At 43.2% G+C, this 19,974-nt stretch overlaps 1 protein-coding gene across 5 annotated transcripts in view; it reads right to left on the reverse strand.

Annotated features, from left to right (window-relative positions):
* The window catches only part of PDCD11 (programmed cell death 11), a 698,902-nt gene that overhangs the window by 14,259 nt on the left and 664,669 nt on the right, over positions 1–19,974 (reverse strand). For all 5 annotated transcript variants that reach the window (XM_078773692.1, XM_078773689.1, XM_078773691.1 and 2 more), the window contains 2 exons: positions 16,254–16,407; positions 5,159–5,324 (listed from right to left, as the gene is read on the reverse strand). In XM_078773692.1, the coding sequence (XP_078629818.1) occupies positions 5,159–5,324; positions 16,254–16,407 (320 nt within the window). The remainder of the gene's footprint in view (positions 1–5,158; positions 5,325–16,253; positions 16,408–19,974) is intronic.

A 19,974-nucleotide genomic window follows, 5' to 3' on the forward strand; every position in this document is an offset into this window, starting at 1 on the left:
AAGGCCCCGGATGTTTGAGGTCCATACCGTTAATGAAGAGGAAGGGGGAGCATCGGGTCCAGAACAGGGGGGGGGGAGGGGTAGGGTAAGATGTGGAAGAGGAGGAAGAGGTAGGGAGAGCTGTTGAAGGTGTGTCAGAGATTTCAGAATAGCTTGGAGAAAGGGAAGAATGGGGCGGACAAAAGGTTTGATGGAGATTGGGTGAGGCACAGTGAGGTGTTATTTGAGGAGGGGGAAGAGCGAGGCAGAAGGTTGTGGGAGATGAAGGTGAAAGTTGGAAGGGGGAAGAAGCAGGGAGGATGCTTTGAGGAGGAGGGGTGAGAGGGGAGTCTAGGAGGGGAGGAGCGAGGGAGAGTCTCGGAGGGGAGGGGTGTGGGGGGAGTTTAGGAGGGAGGGGAGGGAAGGGGCAAGGGGGGAGATTTGAAAGGGATGGGTGATGAGGAGGATTTGGAGGGGAGGGGTGAGATTGGATTTTGAAAAGTGTACGATTCATGGGAAACGAACATTTTTTGCAAAATGAGTTTGAGACCTTCGAGTCAAAAATACGTTTGAGGACACTGGAGGAGGGGTGGAGTTCTGGATAGTTTAGGGAATGTAGAAAGGAGGAACTGTAAGAGATGGTATTATATATATTTTTTGGAATGAATAGATTTAGTGAGCAAGACGAAAGCATCCTTTTGTAGGAAAAGAAGAAAAGGGTGTTATAATATATGAGAGAAAATAGTTGTTCAGGGGAGAGATTATACATTTCTAACCACGTGATCGCGTGATCGCGAACGAAGAACGAACGAACAAAAAGAACAACAAATAAACGAATAAGACCTGGGAAGGAAATATTTTTTGGGTTTTTTTTTTTTTTTTTTTGTGAGTAGAGATATTAAACAAGGAGGTATGGGGTGAATGACTGGGACGAAACAGAGAACGAAAATAATTTCAGCGCATTCGACGAATCGCTGAGAGAAAAAACAAAACCACAAGGTCGGAGACGGTACGGTACGGTAGCCGAAATTTGGACGGTACGGTAGCACTTTGCTCAGTTTGGAAAGCTAATAATCAATTTAATCGGTTTGGAAAGCTAATATAATCAATTTAATCAGTTAGGAAAGCTAATAATCAATTTAATCAGTTAGGAAAGCTAATAATCAATTTAATCAGTTTGGAAAGCCAATAATCAATTCAATCAGTTTGGAAAGCTATTAAGCAATTTAATCAGTTAGGAAAGCTAATAATCAATTTAATCAGTTTGGAAAGCTAATAATCAATTTAATCAGTTTGGAAAGCTAATAATCAATTTAATCAGTTTGGAAAGCCAATAATCAATTCAATCAGTTTGGAAAGCCAATAATCACTTTAATCAGTTTGGAAAGCTATTGAGCAATTTAATCAGTTAGGAAAGCTAATAATCAATTTAATCAGTTAGGAAAGCTAATTATCAATTTAATCAGTTTGGAAAGCTAATAATCAATTTAATCAGTTAGGAAAGCTAATAATCAATTTAATCAGTTTGGAAAGCCAATAATCAATTCAATCAGTTTGGAAAGCTATTAAGCAATTTAATCAGTTAGGAAAGCTAATAATCAATTTAATCAGTTTGGAAAGCTAATAATCAATTTAATCAGTTTGGAAAGCTAATAATCAATTTAATCAGTTTGGAAAGCCAATAATCAATTTAATCAGTTTGGAAAGCTATTGAGCAATTTAATCAGTTAGGAAAGCTAATAATCAATTTAATCAGTTAGGAAAGCTAATAATCAATTTAATCAGTTAGGAAAGCTAATTATCAATTTAATCAGTTTGGAAAGCTAATAATCAATTTAATCAGTTAGGAAAGCTAATAATCAATTTAATCAGTTTGGAAAGCCAATAATCAATTCAATCAGTTTGGAAAGCTAATAATCAATTTAATCAGTTAGGAAAGCTAATAATCAATTTAATCAGTTAGGAAAGCTAATTATCAATTTAATCAGTTTGGAAAGCCAATAATCAATTCAATCAGTTTGGAAAGCTATTGAGCAATTTAATCAGTTAGGAAAGCTAATAATCAATTTAATCAGTTTGGAAAGCTATTGAGCAATTTAATCAGTTAGGAAAGCTAATAATCAATTTAATCAGTTTGGAAAGCTAATAATCAATTTAATCAGTTTGGAAAGCTAATAATCAATTTAATCAGTTTGGAAAGCCAATAATCAATTCAATCAGTTTGGAAAGCTAATAATCACTTTAATCAGTTTGGAAAGCTAATAATCAATTTAATCAGATTGGAAAGCTATTCAGCAATTTAATCAGTTAGGAAAGCTAATAATCAATTCAATCAGTTAGGAAAGCTAATAATCAATTCAACCAGTTTGGAAAGCTAATAATCAATTCAATCAGTTAGGAAAGCTAATAATCAATTCAACCAGTTTGGAAAGCTAATAATCAATTCAACCAGTTTGGAAAGCTAATAATCAATTCAATCAGTTTGGAAAGCTAATAATCAATTCAATCAGTTTGGAAAGCTAATAATTTCGCCTTTTGGCGCCCGGCGATGCCGCAATACAGCCCATGGATATGGAATTGGGAGGGAGCAATGTACAATAATTGATTAATTGTGTAATTAAAATAAATAAATAATAATCATAAATAAGTAATTTCTCAATCAATTTTCTAATAGCATACCTAAACCACCACTGTTTCATCCTAATCTGTAACTTTTTGAAAATCAAGTAATTCATCGAAAAATTTAAGTACTGAATTAATTGACGATTCAATAAATCAACTAGAGCAATGCAACCGTCGCCAATATGCCTCTGCCTAATCTATGCCCGTGACAATGGGTAGATGCCCTCGTTCACTGTCCTAAAAATAAAGAAGTTTGGTTTAAATCCCTTCAGCTGTTTTGAAGTATCACATTTTTACCACAGGACAGGTTTCACATCGATCTGTGAAGCGTTTTCAGAGAAGGGATTTTTTTTTGGAATACCGGCTTCAAGCTAATATGGCTGCCAAACCACGTTACATATGACGTCATCATTTTCAAACTATATGCAACAATGGTGTTGGATGACATTTGTAAAATGAAGCATCGATAGGGTAAGCTGTTTCAGATATAATTATTTAAGATTTTCCTTCATTCCAACATGGCTGCCAAACCATGTGATCGAAGATGTCATCAATTTAATATATCAATACAAATGGGTCAGAGATCATGTGCATGCAATTACAGATTTTTAGGATAAGAAATTTGATTAAAACATTTTTGGCTGGTATACAACTTCACCGATGATGTCATCATCATCATGCTTTTGTTCCGCATTGGGAGTACTTGACAATGTGCCAAGTTTAAAATTTTTGCATTCAGCGGTTTCCGAGAAATATTTTTTAAATTATTTGCGTTTAATCCAAGATTGTTGCCATATCACGTGACATATGACGTCACAAATATCATAAACATTCTGCATGGGTGTCACTCCTACCCTGAAAGTTTCGTCTCAATTGGACATGTGGTTGCTGAGAAAAACGATGTTTGGCCCATACGGACGTACGGACAACCAGAAAACAATGTCTCCGCCACGTTCGGGGGCGGAGGCATAAAAATACCCTTCACAGCCAAATCACTTGGTCACTGTCATGTCCAAATATCATCTTCAGAGCTCAAAAGTTGCCTGAGATATTGTCCAGTTGAGAAAGAAAATAATAAGCAATTAATAAATCAAGAATAATGAAGTAGTTAATCAATTGAATGATCAATCAAAAAACGAGATGGTATTCATAGAATACTTACCCCACGCAGTCAACTTGGTGCGAGCCAACTCTTCTGTTTTTTTTCTTTGATCCAATATGGCTGCCAGACCACGTGAGCAATTTCATCATGTTTATATTCTCTAATAAAATTATTGTGTTGATTGTGCTGAAGAAATTTCAAACTGATCGGACCAAGCGTCGTACTTGTCAAATTATGACGTGATAACTAAGGCACCAATGACGTCATCGTGAATACGTATTCCCCATGCGGAGTTCTTTACAATGAGCCATGTTTCAATTTTTTCCATGGAGCGGTTTTGGAGATAGAGGTGCAATGTTTTTCATTTTTTCCAAGATGGCACCTGTACCACATGACCATGACGTCATAAGTATCATTAAAAGATTCCACAGGAGGAGGCGCTACTATGGTGAAAAATTTCGTTTCAATCAGACTAACAGTTGCAGAGGAAATCTTTTTTTCATACTGATCGGATCAATCGTTGTAGTTGTCGAATTATGACATCATAATGGGAAAACAATTTTGGAGAACAAATTAATAATTAAATTGAGAACAATTTTTTGAAGTTCAAATTATATATATATATGGATGAATGAATGAATGATCGTTTTAAGGCCATTTTCACCGCTGGAGCGGGGTTAGCCTTGCGGGCCCCATGACAATCATGGTTCCCTGTTTGAGGCAATATTTTTATGGCCGGATGCCCTTCCGACGCCAACCCTTGGTCGCCTCTTACGATGCGCAGGGATAATATATATACCCCCGCAAGGCTAACCCCGCTCTAGCGGGGAAAATGGCCTTAAAACGATCATTCATTCATTCATTCATTCATATATATATATATATATGAAAAAAACAAAAAACAAAGACCCACCCACATCTCTCAGCTGCCGGACCGACACCCGGCATTGCCTTGTTTATTTTTGTGGGGGGGCCTAAAACACTTCCCTACACCCACGATAGTGATTAAAAGAGAAAAAAATCCCCAAAAACTCAACCTTTAAAAAAATATATTCAAATTTCTTGTTTCATTTTTCTTTTTGCCTAAAATACTCCCCGGCACTCATTGATGAATCTCTGAAAGTTTGACGAAGATCTGTTCAGCCATCTGAGATGTTTGACTGTGCTAGGTACAATGGCAACACACACACACACACCTGGTCCATTTATAGTAGGAGTAGGTAGGGGGTATTTTATTGGTCAGAAGGCTTGCAGTGGGTGTTGTTGTGGCACGAAGGTTCGCGATCACCATTCCAGGTAAAGAGGTATTATTTATCATATATACTTGTGTATTAGGTGTACCGGAAAACAATGTCGTTTTTCAAAGAGGAAAACGCAGCTTAAAAAACGACATTACTTTCCGGTACACCTAATAAATACACAGAACATTCATCATTAAGCAAGTGTACACATTACCTGGCTTGTTCAGGTGTGGTGTACTTGATAAGCATGTCCAGGTAGATTGACCAGACATCAGTGCGTCGAGGGAAGTTGGTGACAACATTTTCAAGGAGGCTGTTACCATGAGCAGCATCCCCCGAGCGGAAATGGAGCTGCGCAAACTTCACAATAATTTCAATATCTGTGAAGGAGGTAAGTGAAATGAGGTTGGCAAAGGGTTCACACTACAACACACTACACCTCATTTTGGACTAGCAAAGCTGATACAAAGTTAATAAATAAATAAGTAAATCACCATACTAAAATACGCAATTTTGCATTTGTCGGTCTGTCTGATGAATTTTTGACGCCAATACATTCTGTCGTTACTTATCAAATCTCAACCAAACTTGACAGGATGACGAAGGGTTACACAATGAAAGTTGTAGCGCATTCATTTGCCCCCCTCCTCAAGGGGTTTTTCTCCCCCCCGTTTCCATGCCCCCCCCCCCCCCCTTAGGCTAACCCCGCAATTGCCATCAATGGGGTTGCGTGTTGAGGTGTATATCAATGTAAAATTAGCTTTATCGTGGCGTTTGTCCAAAGAAGAAGATTTATCGTCGCATTTTTCCAAAGACGCTTTGAATAACAAAATTAATGATAATCGCTTATTATTAATGTTATAACAAAACAATATTAATATTAATAATGTCCCACTTCCCCAAGGCGTTTTTACTGCAGTGATAACGTGTATAAATAGGTTATAGTTATAATGGCGTTTCCATGGCAGCAACGGCTTCTACAAGAAGTAAAAATATTGTAAACCACAAACACGTTTGATTTTTTTTTTTTTTTTTTTGCATACATAATCGAGGCTCGTGGAAGAGCTAACATTTATCACACAAAAAAATCAAACAGACAAAGAACCAAAGTATATAAAAAGGGGAGCGGTAGACAAGATGGGGAAAGAAGGGGAAGCACATAAACACAACATTTGTAAGGGACATCGGGAATGTGTGGGAGGGAGAGGGCTTGGGAGGAGGCGGCGTGGGAAGGGGGGGGGGGGGGGTTGGAGAAGTATAAACACAAGGACACCATGGACTTCCACGAAAGAAGTTGGTATTTCAAAAAAGAGGATTTGGGGTGAAATTAGCGGGGGTAGAAAAGATCAAGGTTTTGGATGGGGGAAGATAAGAGATGGTGGTGAACAGCTGTTTTAAAGACCTGGAGGGAGGAGTGGGATTGAAGGGAGTGGGGGAGTTTGTTCCAGAGGCGGGAGAAAAGAGGCATGAAAGAGTGAAAGTGAGCAGAGAGTCTTGATTTTGGCAGTTTAACCATAAGAGGGTTGCAAGGCAGATCTTGTGCGACCTTTAGGAATATTTGGGGGACAGAGCCCAGAGAGAGCTGGAGGAGCAAGGCCGGAGAGGAGTCGGTAGAAGACAGAAAGACCACCAACCTGCCTGCGGTGAGTAAGTGAAAGGCCCTCGGAGGTAGCTTCATCACGGGAGATTCCAATGATTCTGAACGCTTTGGTTTCAACAGCATGAAGACGAGCTAGGTGTGAGGCAGGAGCACCAGCCCAGAGCGGAGAGCAGTATTCCATTGAGCTGCGGATGAAAGCCCTGTATGTGGTGAGGAGCTCAGGTGTGCCAAGGAAGGACTTCGCACGACAGAGGATGCCCAGTCGGCGACTGGCTTTGGAGGCCAGATTTGAAATGTGGTTTTCCCAGGAAAGATCATGGCAGATAGTGAGACCCAAAAGCTTGAGTGACAGAACTTCTTGGAGAGGATTATTCAGAAAGTGGATGGGAGGGTTGTCCAGTCGGTCTTTTCGGAGAGACATCGTAAGAGTGTGAGATTTGTCAGGATTGAAAGACATGTTCCACTTGTTTGCCCAGTCAGTGATTTTGTCCAGGTCTGCAGAGAGTGAGGAGGCTGCAGACTGCCGATTTGAGGGATGAGGAATGGAGCGGCAGAGAGTGGAGTCATCAGCAAAGAGATAGAGAGGATTTTCAAGAGAGTCGGAGAGATCATTGATGAAGACCAGAAAAAGCACAGGGCCCAGAGCACTGCCTTGGGGAACTCCAGCCTGAACAGGAAGAGGAGATGAGAGAAACCCATTCAGGGCCACACATTGACTACGACTAGAGAGGAAGTCCGCCAGCCATGTGTGGAGATTTCCATGGATACCAAAGGAGGAGAGTTTGGTGAGCAGAGCGGGGTGCCAGACCGTATCGAAGCCACGTGATATGTCGAGGGAGACAGCTCTAATTTCCTGTTTGGCATTGAGGACCTCCATCCATTGTTGAGACAGCAGAAGCAGCATGTCCAGAGTAGAGTGACCTGGTCTGAAACCAAATTGATGATCAGAGATCAAGCCATTGGAGAAGAGGAAAGATTTCATATCCGAAGCAATGTTGGATTCCATGACTTTGCTGATAATTGGGAGAAGGCTGATTGGTCTGTAGTTGCTAGGATCTGTTTTTGCACCTTTTTTGTGTAAAGCGGTGATGTTGGCTGATTTCCAAGCAGATGGCAGTTGACCTTGAGCAAAAGAGAGGGTGAAGAGAACAGAGAGAGGGAGTGAAAGAGCGGAGGAACAGGATTTTAGGACCCGTGGGCTGATGCCGTCAGGTCCAGTTGCAGAATCAGAGTCGAGGGTTGACAGAAACTTTTCCACCTTGTCAGGAGGAAAGGACACAGAGTCCAGGAGCAGCTGGGTACGACTGGGTACGGTGGGTACCGAGAGGGATGGGTTTGGGACACAATATTTAGAGGCAAACACAGAGTTGAGGCATTCAGCTTTTTCACGTGCGGAGTCAGCTGTGTAGCCGTTTGAGGTAAGGGAGGGGATGGAGGGGGAACAAACACCAGAAACAGATTTGACCAGACACCACCAGGATTTGGAAGAGGGAGACAGATAAGAGAGTTCGGTCTTGAGAACGGAGAGATATTGTTTCCTGGCTCTCCTGAGGGTGGACACACACTTGTTTCGGGCTTTGTGAAAGGAAATGAGATTTCCTTCCGTTGGATTTGATGATTACCTTTTTAAATGGTCGATAATGCTGTTTGACAAAGAACTGAAATAAATTTGGAGAAATTCAGACATTAGTCCATGCTTATCACGTCGACTATCGCTCCTGATTGTAGATCGACTGCTGTCTATATAACCCCCAAGGGTTAATAACACGACCCTTCCTGCCGTTGCCATGGAGTTCACGGAAGTAAATATTACTTTCGGGAATTTAGAATGGTGAGGCAGGGTCTGATCATTTCAATGACCTGCTCTAACAATAACATGTTATAATGTCATGCACGGTCTGATCATTTCAATGACCTGAAAGGATCAGATGTTGTGGGAGAACGAGGGAAGAAACAAGTAAAATGGTTCAAGATAAATGGGGAATTCCTTTTTGGTGAAGTGAAGATCCAAATCCAGATCATTTCAATGACCTGCTCTAACAATAACATGTTATGACGTCATGCACGGTCTGATCCTTTCAATGACCTGCTCTAACAATAACATGTTATAATGTCATGCACGGTCTGATCATTTCAATGACCTGCTCTAACAATAACATGTTATGATGACATGCATGGTCTGATCCTTTCAATGACCTGCTCTAACAATAACATTACATGTTATAATGTCATGCAAGGTCTGATGCTTTCAATGACCTGCTCTAACAATAACATTACATGTTATAATGTCATGCACGGTCTGATCATTTCAATGACCTGATCTAACATGTTGTAATGTCATGTATGATCTGACCGTTTCAATGACCTGATCTACATATTATGACATCATGCATGTTCTGATCCTTTCAATGACCTGATCTAACATGTTATAATGTCATGCATGTGCTCATCCTTTCAAAGACCTGATCTAACATGTTATAATGTCATGCATGTGCTCATCCTTTCAAAGACCTGATGTAACATGTTATAATGTCATGCATGTGCTCATCCTTTCAATGACCTGATCTAACATGTTATAATATCATGCATGTTCTGATCCTTTCAATGGCCTAATCGAACATAAGTAATAGTAATAACTAGAACTGCCACTTTAAAACTGCTGGCAGTGATGACCGGTTTACTTGCACCCACTTTTGATGCAACCCCACTTTTGATACAACCCCACTTGTGATACAACCCCACTTTCATTGGACATGCTTTGACACAACCCCCTTGGATACAACCCCGACACACACACACACACACACACACACACACACACACACACACACACACACACACACACACACACACACACACACACACACACACACACACACACACACACACACACACACACATTCCCCCTACCCCCCACCCACATACACACACACAAACACATGCACACGTCCTCCCACCCCCACCCCCACACACACACACACACACACACACACACACACACACACACACACACACACACACACACACACACACACACACACACACACATATCCCCCCACCCCTAACACACACACACATGCACACAGCCCCCCCACCCCCAACACACACACACAAACACACACACACATATCCCCCACCCCTAACACACACACAAACACATGCACACATCCCCCCAACCCCCCAACCCTAACACACATGCACACACACAAACACCCCCACACCCCTCCCCCCACACGAACACCCCTCCACACATACACCCTCCACACACACACATATCCACCCGCCCCCTCACACCCACACACACATACACACACACGCACATCCACACAAACACACGCACACATCTCCCCACCCCACTCCCAACACACACACACACACACCCTCCACACATACACACACACACACATATCCATCCCCCCCTCCTCCACATGCACACCCCAACCCCTCCACACACACACACACATATCCCCCCCCCCCCAACCCACACACACACACAGACAGACATCCACACACACGCACATCCATACACACACACATCCATACACACACACAAACACATCCATACACACACACAAACACATCCATACACACACACAAACACACACACATCCCCCCCACCCCATCCATTTAAAAAAATATTTTCGTTTAATTAACGATATCTGCCACCCGTGGAAGAACGTCCTGCCGTGGCATGACGTCATCCGTGCCCCGTGCCGTATGTCAGCGTAGAACGAAGTATCCCGTCGATCGAACTTGGTCAAATTTTTCATGATTGTCACCAAATTTGTTGTGGTATTTTGTTAACTCATCCGAGGCAATACGACAATCGAAATCCGATTTGAAATCGGAGCCAAATTGACGCGGCAAGGTGTGCCTGCACGTGTGGATATTTTACCTGTGGAAGATTCACTTTGGAAATACGCTCCATTTAAAATGTTAGATTTTGGATAACTTCGTCATTGTAAATCGGATTTCCACAAAATAAAGGTCACCATTGCTTGCAGATACCTCTCTTTCTCCTTAAAATTGAAGACAGGATGAACTTCAGAGCGAGAAATAAGCCGAGGCGGCGGAGAGTTTTACAATGTTATTTTCCAATGTAAATGACAATATCGTGTAGTTTTACGAAAATTCATCAGAATTTGCCCAGATTTGTTGCATTCGAATGTTAACACCCTCTAGCGACTGTCAAATCCGAAGACAATTTAATTTCGAGCTACCCTTAGCTCGTGAGGTGGTTATGTCACATGGCCTGGTCAAAAAAAGGTGTTGTGGTTCTTCTTCTTCAGGTAATAACAACTTCTAGTTTCCAGACCGTACATCCAATCATCTTGATATTTTGCACACCTGTTACTCTTCATGACTTCTACTAGAGTATGAAGTTTCACGTTGATCAATAAAGCGATTCAAGAGATATCCATTTAAAAAAAAATATTTTCGTTTAATTAACGATATCTGCCAAACCACGTGACCTATCGCAAATTCTAAAATGACATTGTAGTAGACTGACATGCTGAACAGATCTGTGAATTTTCTCCTCAATTGGATCAAAAATGAGGGAGGAGCTAGGTTTTAAAGGTTCATGCTTAAAAACGTCATAACTCTGAAACCATGTGTCGGATGACGTCGCCCTCGCTGACTTTTTTGTTCGTCATGAGTATGCGATGCCGCTTGCAAAGTTTGGCCTCGATCTGTTCAGCCGTTGCAGAGAAAAAGCGGTTTTCGTGTTTTCACGAAAAACAATATGGCTGCCGAACCACGTGACCTACGACGTCATATTTACCATTAAAATATTCTACAGACCGAGTCCCTCCTATGGTGAAAATTTTATCTCAATCGGCCCTATTATTGCAGAGAAAATGTTTTTTAAAGGAAATTAAAACTGACAATGGCAAACGCACTGATGTCGGATGATGTCGTGGCCTGGGAGGACAAAATGGTGTGTTTCTTCTTCTTTCAATAATAAAGACTTTAGCTTCGCGACCGTACATCCAATCATCTTGAAATTTTGTACACTTGTTCCACCTGATGAGAGCTACATTGCATTAAAAATTCAAGTCGATCCATCCAGTGGTTCAAGAGTTACAAGCTTTTTAAAATTTAACTTCCATTATTTATTGCGGCCAAACCATGTGACTTAAAAAAACGTCTCAAGTAACGATTAAACATCCCCCCATGAGGAACATTTGTGTAAAGTTTCCACTCGATACCTCCACAAATTATGGAGGTGATTCCATTTCTAGTTTGAGATTTTAAAACGTCATAACTCTGAAACCACGTGTCGGATGACATCGTGCTCGCTGACTTTTTTGTTCGCCATGGGTATGCGAATATGCATGCCAAGTTTGGGCTCGATCCGTTCAGCCGTTGCGGAGAAAAAGGGTTTTTTGTGTTTTTTCACGGAAAACAAGATGGCGGCCGAACCATGTGACGTATGACTTCGAAAATTTTCGCATTCTGAGTTTTTTTTAACTAAGCATCTGGGAAAAAAAATCTCATTTTTGGGGGAGAAAAACTGTGTTTGACGAATTCTAACCTCTTAACGTTAGCATTTTTGATATACTCAATACACATGTTTTTTGTTCCCATTGCAGAGTTCTTTAGAATGAGCCATTCCTCAAATTTTTCCATTGAGCCGTTTCGGAGATACAGAGGGGCAAAGTTGAAGGTGTTTTACAAGATGGCGCCCATACCACGTGACCTATGACGTCATCATTAGCATTAAAAAATTCTACGAGCCTAGCCGATCATTTGATGAAAATTTCCTGTCAATCCGACCAGCAGTTGCTGAGAAACTTAATTATGAAGTTTTCGGAAGTGCAAAATAGGGTGGAAGAATAATAATAACTAGAACTGCCACTTTAAAACTGCTGGCAGTGATGACCGGTTTACTCGCACCCACTTTTGATGCAACCCCACTGTTGATACAACCCCACTTTCATTGGACATGCTTTGACACAACCCCCTTGGATACAACCCCGACACACACACACACACACACACACACACACACACACACACACACACACACACACACACACACACACACACACACACATATCCACACCCACACACACATCCACACCCACACACAAACACATATCCACACACACACCCACACACAAACACCCCCACACCCCTCCCTCCACACACCCACACATATCCACACAAACGCACATCCGCTTCCACCCCACCCCCTCCCCCACATACACACACACACACACAAACACACGCACACATCTCTACACCCCCCCCCCCCCACCCCAACACACACACACACGCACACACAAATCCCCCCACTCCTAACACACACAAACACACGCACACATCCCCCCTACCCCCACCACACCCCTCCCCCCATACGCACACCCCTCTAAACACACACACACACACACCAACCCCCCCCCCCCCCACCTACACACACACACACACACACACACACACACACACATATCCGCCCACCCCTAACACACACACAAACACACGCATACATCCCCCCACCCCCAACACACACACACACACACACACACACACACACACACACACACACACACACACACACACACCAACCAACCCCCCCCCCTCCACATACACAAACACACCCCACCCCCAACACACACACACACACACACACACACACACACACACACACACACACACCCCTCCACACACACACACACACACACACACACACACACACACACACACACACACACACACACACACACACACACACACACACCAACCCCCCCCTCCACATACACAAACACACCCCACCCCCAACACACACACACACACATATCCACACAAACGCACATCCCCTTCCACACCACCCCCTCCCCCACATACACACACACACACACACACACACACACACACACACACACACAAAAACACACACACATCTCTACACCACGCCCCCCCCCCCCCGACCCCAACACACACACACACACACACACACACACACACATATCCACACAAACGCACATCCCCTTCCACACCACCCCCTCCCCCACATACACACACACACACACACACACACACACACACAAAAACACACACACATCTCTACACCCCGCCCCCCCCCCCCGACCCCACACACACACACACACACACACACACACACACACACACACACATACACACACACACATCCCCCCTACCCCCACCCACACCCCTCCCCCCAAACACACACACACACACACACACACACACACACCAACCCCCCCCCCCCACCCCACCTATACACACACATCCCTCCACCCCCCACACCCCTCCCCCCACACGAACACCCCTCCACACATACACCCCCCCCCCCCCCACACACACACACACACACACACACACACACACACACACACACACACACACACACCCCTCCCCCCCCCCCCCCCCACACCCACACCCACATCCACACATGTCAATCCATGCACTGATTGCAGAAAAAGCCATTTTAAAAAGAAAATTAACCTGAAATTGCAGACAGAATTATTTATTTTATCTGAGAAGCTAAACGCTTCTTCTTCTTCTTCAGGCGCTCATAACTTTGAGTGAAATGCGATCGAGTTAAAAATAGTCAGAATTTGAGCAAATCTGTTTCATTCGTTTGTTAATATGTCTCAGCTATTGACAAAGCTGCAATTATAATTTTTTTTGCGGTTCAAATGACCGCGGGAGATCGCGTTATCGTGAGCACGTACTGGAAAGACAAAATGGTGTGTTTCTTCTTCTTTCAACAATAAAGACTTATAGCTTCGCGACCGTACATCCAATCATCTTGAAATTTTGCACACTTGTTACTCTTCATGACTTCTACTACAGTATGAAGTTTCACGTCGATCAATAAAGCGATTCAAGAGATATCCATTTTTTTTAAAAAAATCGTTTAATTAACGATATCTGCCAAACCACGTGACCTATCGCAAATTCTAAAATGACATTGTAGTAGACTGACATGCTGAAAAGACCTGTGAAGTTTCTCCTCGATTGGATCAAAAATGAGGGAGGAGCTAGGTTTTAAAGGTTCATGCTTAAAAACGTCATAACTCTGAAACCATGTGTCGGATGATGTCGTGCTCGCTGACTTTTTTGTTCGTCATGGGTATGCGATTCTGCTTGCAAAGTTTGGCCTCGATCTGTTCAGCCGTTGCAGAGAAAAATGGATTTTCGTGTTTTCACGAAAAACAAGATGGCGGCCGAACCACGTGACCTGCGACGTCATAATTACCATTAAAATATTCTACAGACCGAGTCCCTCCTATGGTGAAAATTGTATCTCAATCGGCCCTATTATTGCAGAGAAAATGTTTTTTAAAGGAAATTAAAACTGAAAATGGCAAAAGCACTGGGAGATGTGGCCTGGCAGGACAAAATGGTGTGTTTGTTCCTCTTTCAACAATAAAGACTTTAGCTTCGCGACCGTACATCCAATCATCTTGAAATTTTGCACACTTGTTCCACCCGATGAGAGCTACATTGTATTAAAAATTCAAGTCGATCCATGCAGTGGTTCAAGAGTTACAAGCTTTTTAAAATTTAACTTCCATTATTTATTGCGGCCAAACCATGTGACTTAAAAAAACGTCTCAAGTAACGATTAAACATCCCCCCATGAGGAACATTTGTGTAAAGTTTCCACTCGATACCTCCACAAATTATGGAGGTGATTCCATTTCTAGTTTGAGATTTTAAAACGTCATAACTCTGAAACCACGTGTCGGATGACGTCGTGCTCGCTGACTTTTTTGTTTGTCATGGGTATCCGAATACGCATGCCAAGTTTGGGCTCGATCCGTTCAGCCGTTGCGGAGAAAAATGGTTTTTTGTGTTTTTTCACGGAAAACAAGATGGCGGCCGAACCATGTGACGTATGACTTCGAAAATTTTCGCATTCTGAGTTTTTTTTAACTAAGCATCTGGGGGAAAAATCTCTTTTTCGGGGGAGAAAAACTGTGTTTGACGAATTCTAACCTCTTAACGTTAGCATTTTTGATATACTCAATACACATGTTTTTTGTTCCCATTGCAGAGTTCTTTAGAATGAGCCATTCCTCAAATTTTTCCATTGAGCCGTTTCGGAGATACAGAGGGGCAAAGTTGAAGGTGTTTTACAAGATGGCGCCCATACCACGTGACCTATGACGTCATCATTAGCATTATAAAATTCTACGAGCCTAGCCGATCATTTGATGAAAATTTCCTGTCAATCCGATCAGCGGTTGCTGAGAAACTTAATTATGAAGTTTTCGGAGGTGCAAAATAGGGTGGAAGAATAATAATAATAATAATAATAATAATAAGAAAAACTCTAGCAGTAATAATAGGTTACTCTCCATTTCATGGAGAGTAAACCTAATAATAATAATAATAAGAAAAACTCTAGCAGTAATAATAGGTTACTCTCCATTTCATGGAGAGTAAACCTAATAAGAAAAACTCTAGCAGTAATAATAGGTTACTCTCCATTTCATGGAGAGTAAACCTAATAATTGGCAATAATAATAAGGATAATAACATGGCTCCCTCTGCCGCTCCCGTAGTAAACAGGTGTACTAGTATTAAGAAATGAACAAATGTAGAGGAGACCACAAATCACATGGAAGGTTTTGAGGTCTGGACGAAAGAAGACAAACATCAAACTCAACAGAGGGACAACTGTTGGGACACAGACTTGTGAGGAGGGATGGAAGAGTGTTTGTGTGAATGTTACGATCACGGTCTGGAAGGCTCTTCAGCGCTCTCTGTAGAAGTCTCCGAACGCTTTCGAATTGTCCACGTTGCATCTGGAACATGCCGAAGTTCACCCACACCGTCTTCTCCTGCCTGAACTTCCGCACCATGGTCTCGAACAGCGTCTCCGCTTTCTGCGGGCGAGTGGGGTCGAAGGTATTGTGGAGACGGGAGATAGAGATGTTGTGGGAGAACGAGGGAAGAAACAAGTAAAATGGTTCAAGGTAAATGGGGAATTCCTTTTTGGTGAAGTGAAGATCCAAATCCAGATATTAGAAAAAAAAGACATTTTAAAAAGTGATACAACATTGAGAGTTGGGGCCAAAAACAATATATAGCACAATATGTCAAAAAGTTGTGGATGGATTATGACAAAACTTGGTGGATGAGTTTGGTGGGTCAGGAGAACAAGCCGATTCCATTTTGGTTCAGGTGCAGATACAGATCTGGTCTCTCAGTGGGATACAAAACATTCTTCTCTCCAGGTCTTCAAAATAGGTGTTCACCACCATCTCAGATCATCCCCAAAACCATGACATTTTCTACCATTGTTAACCCTCGTCCCCACCACCCAAACTTCCAGTTTTTCCTCTCCTGAGACCTTCCATGTGTATCCGACTTGTCATTTCCTGTCCCCATTCGTCCCCACGCCCATTGTTTGTCCAAGTCTCCCCCTATATTGGTAATCGAGTCTGCCATTGGTGTTCTCCCTCTTTATTTCCATCTCTCTCTCTCCGTCTCTCGTTCTTTTTATCCTATTACGTCCTGACCCTAGTAGTAGTTCTAGTCAGTAGTAAACCGCTGGTAGCTTTTACCTGTTGCAGCGTTTGAGATTTGTGGAGTAACTGCTCAAGACTAGGTCCTGTGTTCTTCTTCTTCGTCTTTGATTTGTGTTTCTTTCTCTTCTGCATCTTTAACTTACTTTTTTGGTGATTAATCAATTAAACCTGTGTGCCATTAGTGTTTACAGGAAAGGGAATGTCATTATAAATCGAGGGCCTGTGTATTGATTTGTGTTCTGATGAATTGCTGTGTACATTCTGTGGTTGGGCTAGACCAGGTTAGGTCTGGCGAGGTGTGTCTGAGTCTACTTACGCACGATTTATTTGTTTATTTGTCCTCCATCTCTGCTTTCTTTTCTTCTCGTTTTTTGTCCATGCAGGAGTGAATCTTGCAAATAGTTTTTGTCGGGTTTACCTGACTCCACCTGGATGACTTGGAGTGTAGAGTAGCAGCAGTTGAAACCGAATCCTATTCAGGTTCCTCCCGATGACTACATCTTTACCTTTTTGCGTTTGTCCTGATACTCCAGTGCTGCATTTGCTCAGTTATTGTTGTGGTGTGGTGGTGAGTTGTTGTGGTAGGTTGTTGTGGTGTGGTGGTGAGTTGTTGTAGTGTGGTGGTGAGTTGTGTGGTGGTGAGCTGTTGTGGTGTGGTGGTGAGTTGTTGTGGTGTGGTGGTGAGTTGTTGTGGTGTGGTGGTGAGTTGTGTGGTGGTAGGTTGTTGTGGTGTGGTGGTGTGTTGTTGTGGTGTGGTGGTGTGTTGTTGTGGTGTGGTGGTGAGTTGTGTGGTGGTAGGTTGTTGTGGTGTGGTGGTGTGTTCTTGTGGTGTGGTGGTGTGTTGTTGTGGTGTGGTGGTGTGTTGTTGTGGTGTGGTGGCGAGTTGTTGTGGTGTGGTGGTGAGTTGTTGTGGTGTGGTGGTAGGTTGTTGTGGTGTGGTGGTAGGTTGTTGTGGTGTGGTGGTAGGTTGTTGTGGTGTGGTGGTAGGTTGTTGTGGTGTGGTGGTGAGTTGTTGTGGTGTGGTGGTGAGTTGTTGTGGTGTGGTGGTAGGTTGTTGTGGTGTGATGGTGAGTTGTTGTAGTGTGGTGGTGAGTTGTTGTAGTGTGGTGGTGAGTTGTTGTGGTGTGGTGGTGAGTTGTTGTGGTGTGGTGGTAGGTTGTTGTGGTGTGGTGGTGAGTTGCTGTGGTGTGGTGGTGAGTTGTTGTGGTGTGGTGGTGAGTTGTTGTGGTGTGGTGGTGAGTTGTTGTAGTGTGGTGGTGAGTTGTTGTGGTGTGGTGGTGAGTTGTGGTGTGGTGGTGAGTTGTTATGGTGTGGTGGTAGGTTGTTGTGGTGTGGTGGTGTGTTGTGGTGGTGAATTGTTGTGGTGTGGTGGTGAGTTGTTGTAGTGTGGTGGTGAGTTGTTGTGGTGTGGTGGTGGGTTGTTGTGGTGTGGTGGTGAGTTGTCAAGGTGTGGTGGTGAGTTGTTGTGGTGTGGTGTTGAGTTGTTGTGGTGTGGTGGTAGGTTGTTGTGGTGTGGTGGTGTGTTGAGGTGGTGAATTGTTGTGGTGTGGTGGTGAGTTGTTGTAGTGTGGTGGTGAGTTGTTGTGGTGTGGTGGTGGGTTGTTGTGGTGTGGTGGTGAGTTGTTATGGTGTGGTGGTGAGTTGTTGTGGTGTGGTGTTGAGTTGTTGTGGTGTGGTGGTAGGTTGTTGTGGTGTGGTGGTGTGTTGTGGTGTGGTGGTGAATTGTTATCTGTCACGAATTGTTATCTGTTATCTGTGCTTTGTCGCAGAGACGACGATGCGACCCAAGTAAATTATACAACGAAAGCAAATGTTTCATTCTGTCGGATCGGCACACACTATCATTGCTCTTTACAGCTAAAGAATACAACTACTCGTCACTAAAGTACTTGTCTTTTGCGTGGATCTAACTTTCACGATTTTTGCTGTGGCGTAATTTAGGCAAAAGTGAAACAAAAGTGAAAGACTCTTCCCTGTTGTACCAGTGATAGTGTTGTGGTGTGCTGGTGTGTTTCGTAGGTGAGTTGGTGGGGGTTTGAGGGACTGCGCGCGGCATTGTGGGATCATGTGTTCACATTGCCTGGTGTGGTGGTGAGTTGTTGTGGTGTGGTGGTGAGTTGTTGTGGTGGTGAGTTGTTGTCTGGTGGTGAGTTGCTATGGTGTGGTGGTGAGTTGTTGTGGTGTGGTGGTGAGTTGTTGTGGTAGGCTGTTGTGGTGTGGTGGTGAGTTGTTGTGGTGAGTTGTTGTAGTGTGGTGGTGAGTTGTGTGGTGGTGAGTTGTTGTGGTGTGGTGGTGAGTTGTTGTGGTGTGGTGGTGAGTTGCTGTAGTGTGGTGGTGAGTTGTGTGGTGGTAGGTTGTTGTGGTGTGGTGGTGTGTTGTTGTGGTGTGGTGGTGTGTTGTTGTGGTGTGGTGGTGAGTTGTGTGGTTGTAGGTTGTTGTGGTGTGGTGGTGTGTTGTTGTGGTGTGGTGGTGTGTTGTTGTGGTGTGTTGTTGTGGTGTGGTGGTGTGTTGTTGTGGTGTGGTGGCGAGTTGTTGTGGTGTGGTGGTGAGTTGTTGTGGTGTGGTGGTAGGTTGTTGTGGTGTGGTGGTAGGTTGTTGTGGTGTGGTGGTGAGTTGTTGTGGTGTGGTGGTAGGTTGTTGTGGTGTGATGGTGAGTTGTTGTAGTGTGGTGGTGAGTTGTTGTAGTGTGGTGGTGAGTTGTTGTGGTGTGGTGGTGAGTTGTTGTGGTGTGGTGGTAGGTTGTTGTGGTGTGGTGGTTATTTGTTGTGGTGTGGTGGTGAGTTGTTGTGGTGTGGTGGTGGGTTGTTGTGGTGTGGTGGTGAGTTGTTATGGTGTGGTGGTGAGTTGTTGTGGTGTGGTGTTGAGTTGTTGTGGTGTGGTGGTAGGTTGTTGTGGTGTGGTGGTGTGTTGTGGTGTGGTGGT

This window comes from Myxine glutinosa, chromosome 3 (assembly GCF_964187855.1).
Source record: "Myxine glutinosa chromosome 3, kmMyxGlut1.1, whole genome shotgun sequence".
NCBI classification, from domain to species: Eukaryota; Metazoa; Chordata; class Myxini; order Myxiniformes; family Myxinidae; genus Myxine; species Myxine glutinosa.